The sequence below is a fragment of the Microtus ochrogaster genome, chromosome 7 (genome assembly GCF_000317375.1).
Source record: "Microtus ochrogaster isolate Prairie Vole_2 chromosome 7, MicOch1.0, whole genome shotgun sequence".
NCBI lineage: Eukaryota > Metazoa > Chordata > Mammalia > Rodentia > Cricetidae > Microtus > Microtus ochrogaster.
This window is the reverse complement of record NC_022014.1, coordinates 44895338-44904469: the sequence shown is the minus strand read 5'-3', so window position 1 is coordinate 44904469 and position 9132 is coordinate 44895338. Positions and strand designations below refer to the sequence as shown.

The 9132-nt window shown below is 41.1% G+C and overlaps 1 protein-coding gene across 1 annotated transcript in view; it reads right to left on the bottom strand.

Annotated features, from left to right (window-relative positions):
- Positions 1-9132, bottom strand: part of LOC101987116 (solute carrier family 22 member 5) — a 47486-nt gene that overhangs the window by 11186 nt on the left and 27168 nt on the right. The window contains exon 3 of the mRNA XM_026780069.1: positions 230-485. Within this exon, the coding sequence (XP_026635870.1) occupies positions 230-485 (256 nt within the window). The remainder of the gene's footprint in view (positions 1-229; positions 486-9132) is intronic.

The following is a 9132-nucleotide window of genomic DNA, read 5'->3' as shown; positions in this document are numbered from 1 at the left end:
TACCTAGGCCCTTGCCTTGCAAGTCTTTAAGAATGGATGCCCCGTGGTGAATCCTAGTTAATGGCTTAAGTACTAATAAGGCCAAGGGGCCACAAGTCAGAGGCCAGAAGAGAACTGGACATCAGAAGTCAGAAACCATTGTCAGGCTCAATTTCCCAGCTGGTAAGCTAGTTTTCTCTGAGGGACATAACAACTTGTCTCCAGAAAAGTGAAACACAGTATCAATTACTCAACTCCAACCTGATGTCCATACCCAGGACAAATGCTGCCACGTAGTTGGAGATCTGACCCATGCCAACAAGGACAAAGAGCACAGTAAACATCTCGAAGTTCACAGAGAAAACCTGCAGGAAGCTGAAGCCAGTCTGCATGGCCATGGTCAAAAACAGCACATTCTTCCGACCAAACCTGGGGAGGAGAGGAAGGTCACAGAGAAGCAGTTGGTAGAGGCAGCAGCAACAGGATCCACTGAGAGGGGCTTTCTCCTGTCACAAGGATTGGTATCAGGGTAGTCCTACCCTCTCAGTCTCCATGCTGTCACGAATTCCACACTTTCCAGGATGAATTTGTAACCTGGACACTCAGGCTGCTCCAATGGCAGCACCACAATGATGCTAATGACTGCAGGGGATGGGAAGGCATTTGTTTTGTTTAAATTCATGTCATTATAATGAATCTTAAAGAAAGAAAAGTCGTAATTCATGGTAAATGAAGACTGATCATTTATCCTGACTTCCCTTTGTCTGTGACATGAATAACCAGAAAAAGTTGGTGGTGGGTGGAGAATTGTTTATAAAAATGCTGTAAACAAAGAGAAAAAAAGTGCCGTGAAGTGACATGGGTACTATGTGTGAATGACTGACAACCTCATGATGCTGTCCTATAATCCTGCCAGAGGGACTGACCCTGATCCAAGTCTCTGAATGCAGCTGCCTATCTGCACAAAAAAGCAGAAGACAAAGGGAGAGGCTTAAGGAATATATGATCACTCAGGCCTAGACAGGGTAATTCTACAATGGAACTGCTCATGGCTCTTCAATAGATAAACCTCATGGCAAAGAAAAGGATAAAGGGAAAAAACAGAATAAAGTAGACTAGAAGATATACTCAATTCAAATGTAATTTTATTATTCTATGTGCATGTGTGTGTGCCTGGGGCCTGATGTACATGCATCCTGAGTACAGGTAGAGCTCAGAAGAGGGTATCAGATCTCCTGGATCAAGAGTTACAGATGGTTGTAAGCTGCCATATGTGGGCTGGGACTTGAATCCATGTCCTTTAGAACAGTCAATGCACTTAACTGCTTGGCTATCTCTATAGTCCTAAGATATACTAAAGTTTGCAAATGGAGAAGGCAAAACTTGTATTTAAGAGTGTACATTAGGGGCCTGGTGTGGTGGCAAATGCCTTCAATCCTAGCACTCAAGACATTTGAGAGAAAAGGCATGTGGATCTGTATGGTTCTAAGCCAGCTAGGGTTACAGAGTAAGAACACTTTTTTTTTTTTTGAGACAGGGTTTAAAGAAAATTATTTTTGAGAAAAAAATATCCTCCCCCAAAGAAATCACACAAAAAAGGAGTTTGAGTACTAAAACTGAAAGACAAAAATCCTGAACTCCATAATCTTGAATGCTGAAACTCTGAAAGATCTAAAATTTCAAAATTCTAAAAACAGACTTTTTTTTTTTAAAAATTAACTTTATTTTGTATGTATAGGTATTTTTACCTGCATGTGTGTCTGTGTGCCACGTGTATGCCTGGTGCCAGAGGCTAGAAGAAAGTGCCAGATACCTTGGGACTGGAGTTACAGATGCTTGTGAGCTCTATGTGGGTTCTGGGAATCAAACCCAATTCTTCTAGAAGACCAGCCAGTACTCTCAATGTCTGAATTGCCTCTCCAGTGCCCAATCTAACTCTTGATGAGACAAAAAAAAAAAAAACAAAAACAAAAACAAAATCCTCAAACAAAAAACCCTGCATGAGTCACCCAAGGAGCTGAGATATGAAACAATTTTTATCTTTCCTAAGTGCAGATGTACAAAAAGTACATCTCTTCATTTAAAGAGAAAGTTTCAACAGATCAGCACAAAATCAGTGCTGGAATACTGTATCTTCATGGAACCAAATTTTCCTGAAATACACAAAATGAAAATACCATCTAAATCCCAAGAATTAGAAATGATGCAAATATGAAAAGCATAATGAATTATAGATAATGATACTTGTAATTCAAAATAATGGGAGGAGATGAGCATAGTTCAGTGGCAGAGGGCATGCCTAGCAAGCACCAGGACCTGGATTCAACTTCCAGCACAAATGAAAACAAAAACAACTACAAAAACAACCCAACATACAAAACTGTTTATTACAGGGACAGATTATGGGCAACTGCATGAAGGCGGTCAGAGGAGTAGCAGACTTGCATCATTATCTACAGTGCAGACTGCTGTCTTTCTTATATTAGCATGCTTCTGTTTTCTTTTGGTCATGGTTCTTTTTGGAGAATACATTCACCCACACTGTCTGCATGGAGGACCTTCTCAGTCCATGTAGACTCGCACACTATGGGAAACACCCTCGGATACACCTGAAACAAAGCTTTCTCAGGTTTCTAGGTGTCCATCTGCCTACCGTGTTGTAGTTATCCAGAGTATCATATACATATGTGTGTGTGTTTTCATGTGCACATGTGTGTATGTATATGCATGTAGAGACCAGAGGTCAATCTCAGTGTCATTATTCAGAGCTGTCTGCCTCATTTTAAGACAGGGTTTCTCACTGGCATCTAGAACTCACCCATTAGCTTAGGGTGGCTGGAAAATAAGCTCCTGCCCTTCCATCCCTTGGATTATAAAGCAAAGCCACCCAGCTGTTTACATGGAGGTGGTTCTTCTATAACCTTATTCAATGGAAGCTTTTTTTTCACTTATATATGGATATGTTTATTATTATAAGTGATCAGTTTATTAGGACATTATTTATTCAGTATACGGTATTAGGACCATTATTTTAGTAAAACAGAGGTAAATTTTGATCATACATTTAGAATCAAATAACATTGGATATACAATGTAAAAGATGTCAAATATCCTAAGTGAAAAACATTGGAATCTCCACACTCAGGAGACAGAAGCAGGAGAATCACTATGAATTGGAGGCCAGTCTGGTCTACATAGAGAGTTCCAGGGCAGCCAAGGCTACATAAAGAGAATCTGCCTCAAAAAAAAAAAATAAGCTGGGCGGTGGTGGTGCACGCCTATAATCCCAGCACTCGGGAGGCAGAGACAGGCGGATCTCTGTGAGTTTGAGACCAGCCTGGTCTACAAGAGCTAGTTCCAGGACAGGCTCCAAAACCACAGAGAAATCCTGTCTCGAAGAAAAAAATTATTAGCTTCATGGGGCTGGAGAGATGGCTCAGTGGTTAAGAGCATTGCCTGCTCTTCCAAAGGTCCTGAGTTCAATTCCCAGCAACCACATGGTGGTCTGGCGCCCTCTTCTGGCCTTCAGGCATACAGACAGAATATTGTATACATAATAAATAAATAAATATTAAAAAAAATAAATTGAGAAAGCATCACTATTCAGAGTCCAAATCAGAGATCTTATTATATCATAATGAAAGAGTTCTATATGGAGAAGTTATACAAATTAAGATTGAGCCTCCAATTTTTACCCAGATAAACCATTTAAGAGGAGGCTTTCTATCATATCATCAGCAACAGCACTCATTATGACAATGTAGGAAGCCCTGAAACAGGTCCATAAGAATTTACACAGTGCACCTGTTGAACTCAATGGAAGCTTTTCTGCATGTATGTTTGTGGGGTAGGGGATACATACATGTGTCAGTACAGGTGCTCATAGAGACCAGAAAATGAGATCCCCCACAGCCGGAGCTGGAGCTGGAGACAGCTGGGAGCTGCCTAATGTGGGAACTGGGAATGGAACTCAGGGCCTCTGCAAGAGCAGTGAGCACTCACTGCTGAGTGCATCTCCGGCCTGGAAGTGGTTACTCATGGGTGCTAACTTGGGTGGGGCAGACACTGGATGGGCTTCTGAGGCACAAAGTTCTACCGCTTGACTTGCTGGTAGTTGTCAGGCCACTCCATTGTGGTTGAACTGTGACAATGACAGAATCTAAAGTAATTTGGCTTCCAGAACTAAAGTAAACTTGTTTTTCTAGGTTCTCACCCTCCCCATCCTTAAAGACTCCCAATCATGACCCATAAAGGAAGATGTTGATCCATTGCCCACATTCTGATTATTCCCAGCAACAATCAACTATGAGCTAAAAAGGAAACTTTTCTTTTTTTCTCTTTCTTTTCCTTTGGTTTTTTTTGAGAAAGTGTTTCTCTAAGTAGCCCTGGTCACTTTGTAGATCAGGCTGGCCTCAAACTTGGAGATCTGCCCACCTCTGCCTCCCAGGCACTGGGATTGAAGGTGTGCACCACCACTGCCGGGCTAAAATGGAATTTTTTCAATCTCCTTCCCAGACCCCTTGCTATGAAAAGTGTAGAAGAGACTGCCACTATGCACGCGGGCCTGAACTCTTTTCCAAATTTCTGCCATGTTAATAACTACTTTAATAAATCTCCTACTCCAAAAGAACAATCTACCTCAATCATTTCCCACCTTGACCTACAAATGCAAAACCTTTCGGTTTACTTCCTGGAATAATTCATCAAGCCACCCAATTATTCTATGACACTTTCTATATCTTACTTTAAAAAACAAACTTATAGCCAGGTGGTGGTGGCACACACCTTTAAGGCCAGTAATTAGGAGGCAGAGACAGGCGGATCTCTGTGAGTTGAGGCCTGGTCTACAAAATCAAGTTCTAGGACAGCTAGGGCTACACAGAGAAACCCTCTCTTGAATAAAAACAAAACAAAACAAAAAAACAAGAACAAAACAAAACAAAACAAAAACCTGAAACCAACCAACCAAACAAACAAACAAATGTGTTTGTTGGTTTATTGCTGCTAAAGTGGGTTCAAAAAAGGAAGGAACAAGTCAATCTGGGGAAAGCAGCAGATTCTGCTTTAATCTGGTCTGAGCTGGCTCATACCATGTGCATTCAATGAATGCTTACTTTCGTATATTAGGACTGGGAATATTTCTGCTTTAAAAGAATGCCACCTCTGCCCTCAAGAAGCTACTGTCTTATTGGTGAGACAATATCAATCACACTTTAATCAACTATGCTACAAGACACACCATTCATTACACACTGAGACAAGGGCATAAAAGGAATGGCCAGCAGGTCCACGGAGACACAACAAAGGAACTCAGACTCTAAGGGTAGAGATTGGGCATCCTGAGATGATATCTCTGATAATAGGGCACTGGCGAGATCCAAAGGAAAAGAAACTGCTGGTAGAGGGGGAGCATTCAGTCTAGGCAATGCTTCCCAACCTTCCTAATGCTGATACGCTTTAATACAGTTTTTCATGTTGTGGTGACCCTCAACCATAAAATTATTTTTGTTGCTACTTCATAATGGTAATTTTGTCACTATTATGAATCATAACATAAATATCTGGTATTAGAATATTTGATACGTGACCCCTGTTAAATGACCGTTTGATCCCTAAAGAGGTCACAAACCTATGTTGAGAACCACTGGTCTAGAGGGAGAGATCATTAATCTTATGATACACTTTCCATTCATGAATTTCTCATTGGTGCTATGAAGGAAGTCTAGGAATTGAGGTAATGGAAATTGTCACCTTGAGCCACCTGCTGAGAAGAAAAAGCATTAGGTGGGGAGTGGGGTTCGTGGGTATGCTGAACCCAGAGCTTGAGTGGCAGGTATGAATTGCCCAGCAGAAGAAGCCTTTGGTGGAAGGACTGAGCTAAAACTGTATAAGGCTTTGTGGCTATGAAAGAGGGTTTGCTACTTTTCTTCAGTAGAACAGTTTTAGGTGTTTATCTTTGGGCTATCATAATCCAGGCAGGGGTGTAATTGGTACATATTGGATGAAGCCAGAGATATTGCTAAATATTCTAAAATGCCCCATAGCAACAAAATTAAATTGCTCAAAGTGTCATTAAAGACGAAATTAAGAAATTCTGGTCAAGGAAACTCCCATTTGTGCCCTGTTCTGTAAGGAGGGCATGCCACAGGTACAAGGCAGACTAGTGCAAACTCTACCCCTTGCCTTCCAAAGGCTGCTCAGGATGAGAGAGACCTAGGGAACCTAGATCTCTCATACCACTACTCTTTGGCAGCTGGAGGTTGTGAAGAAAAGAAACTTGCTTTTGTTTTTTGGTTTCTTTTCAAACCAAGTCTTTTTTATATATTGATATTTATTGAGCTTTACATTTTTCTCTGCTCCCCTCCCTGTTTCTCCCCTTCCCCCTTCAACCCTCCCCCAAGGTCCCCATGCTCCCAATTTACTCAGGAGATCCTGTCTTTTTATATTTTCTACTTCCCATGTAGATTATATCTATGTAAGTCTCTCTTAGTGTTCGTCTAAGTTCTCTGGGATTGTGGTTTGTAGACTGGCTTTCTTTGCTTTATGTTTAAAAACTACCTATGAGTGAGTACATGTGATAATTGTCTTTCTGTGTCTGGGTTACCTCACTCAAAATAATGTTTTCTAGTTCCATCCATTTTCCTTCAAAATTCAAGCTGTTGTTATTTTTATCTGCTGTGTAGTACTCCATTGTGTAAATGTACCACATTTTTCTTATCCATTCTTCAGTCAAGGGACATTTAGGTTGTTTCCAGGTTCTGGCTATGACAAACAAAGCTGCTATGAACATGGTTGAGCACATGTCTTTGTGGCACAATTGTGCATCCTTTGGATATATACCCCAAAGTGGTATTATTGGGTCTTGAGGAAGGTTGTTTCCTAATTTTCTGAGAAATTGCCACACTGACATCCAAAGGGGTTGTACCAGCTTGTGTTCCCACCAGCAATGCAGAACTGTTCCCTTTTCCCTACAACCTCTCCAGCAGAAGTTGTCATTAGTGTTTTTATCTTGGGCATTCTTTCAGGTATAAGATGGAATCTCAGAGTTGTTTTGATTTGCATTTCTCTGATGACTAAGGTTGTTGAACATTTCCTTAAGTGTCTTTTAGCCATTTTAGATTCCTCTGTTGAGAGTTCTCTGTTTAGGTCTGTACTCCATTTTTTTTATTGGATTATGTGATCTTTTGGTGTTCAATTTTTTGAGTTCTTTGTATATTTTGGAGATCAGACCTCTGTCTGATGGGGTTACTGAAGATCTTTTTACATTCTGTAGGCTGTTGTTTTGTCTCGTTGACCAGGTCCTTTGCTTTACAGAAGCTTTTCAATTTCAGGAGGTCTCATTTAATTGTTTCTCTTGGTGTCTGTGCTGCTGGGGTTATATTTAGGAAGTGGTTCCCTGTGCCAATGCGTTCAAGTGTACTTTCCACTTTCTCTTCTATAAGGTTCAGTGTGGCTGGCTTTATGTTGAGGTCTTTGATCCATTTAGACTTGAGTTTTGTGCAAGGTGATACATATGGATCTATTTTCATTTTTCTACATGCTGATATCCAGTTATGCCAGCACCACTTGTTAAATATGCTTTCTTTTTTTTTTTTTTTTTTTTTTTTTGCTTCTTTATCAAAGATCAGGTGTTCGAAAATGTGTGGATTGATATCCGGGTCTTCTATTCGGTTCCACTGGTCCTCCTGTCTGTTCTTATGCCAGTACCAGGCTGTTTTCAGTACTGTAGCTCTGTAAGAGAGTTTGAAGTCAGGGATTGTGATGCCTCTATAAGTTCTTTTATTGTATAGGATTGTTTTGGCTATCTTGGGTTTTTTTCTTTTCCAAATGAAGTTGAGTACCGTTCTTTCAAGGTCTTTGAAGAATTTTGCTGGGATTTTGATGGGCTAAACCAAGTCTTATCATATAGCTCAGGTTACCTTCAAAGTCTACCTTCCTGCTTAGCCCGTAGTGCCTGGATTATAGACATGCACAACCATACTTAGACCAGAAAACCTCATTTTGAACTTTATTTTTAATTGGTTATATTTCTGGATGGGGTGGTGGCACGGTACATGTGGTAGTCAGAGAACAACTTGCTGGAGTTGGTTATCTCCTTCTACTACATGGGTCCCTATGACAGAAATCAGGTGGCTGAGCTTGGCAAGTACCATTACTCAGAGCCATCTCTCCCACCCACAGACCTCACTTTTAAAGGCTGTCAACAAAATGGCAAACATACATATTTACAAAACCAGGAACTATTAATCTACTTCTTCCCAGTGTTGAACCTCTCATAATACAAAATGATAGCCGGATATTGTCATATAAAAGCTATGGCAATAGGATTATTTTAATTGAACTTGAACTTAAGACTTAGTAATATGCTAGGAAGAAAGATCAACATTTGTCCAACATAAAAAGTTACTGTTGAGGCCAGTGGTTTGGTGCAAGCCTTTAATCCCAGTACTTGGGAAGTAGAGGCAGGTGGATCTCTGTAAGTTCCAGGTGAGCCTGGTCTACACAGCAATTTCCAGGACAGGTAGTGCTACACAGTGAAATCTTGTCTGGAACAAACAAACAAACAAAAAATGAAAAAAAGTTACTGATGCTCCTCTGAACACCAACTGAGGCCATAATCTGGTTTGGTTGTCAACCTCGTACTCAGAAGTAGTGAGGTGCAGAGCCGTCCTCACAAGCCCCAGCACGACTCTGGCTGTGCAACAGGCTATGGCAATGCTGGACGCTGCAGGCGAGGACCGCAGTCAGAACATAGCACTCAGTGCTTTCATTTTCAGGCTGAGCAAGCTTGCTTAAAAGAGATTTCAGGTGCAAAAGCCAACACACACACACACACCACACAATCACACACTCAGAGAGGGGTGTCATGTATCCCAGGCTGGTCTGTAAGTCACTATGTAACTGAGCATGACCTTAAACTCGTAATCCTCCTGCCTCCGTCTTCTAAGTGCTGGGGTTACAGGGGTACACCATCACACCTGGTTTATTCGGTGTGTAGATCAAACCTAGGGTTTCATGCATGCTAGCCAAACACTTCACTAACTGGGCTACATCCCTAGCTCCCTGCCTCAAACATTTCAGAGAAGGTCTCCAACACACTCCATCTCCCCTCTGTAGGGAAGGTGATGCCTAGCATGCTCATGAATTTTGTTT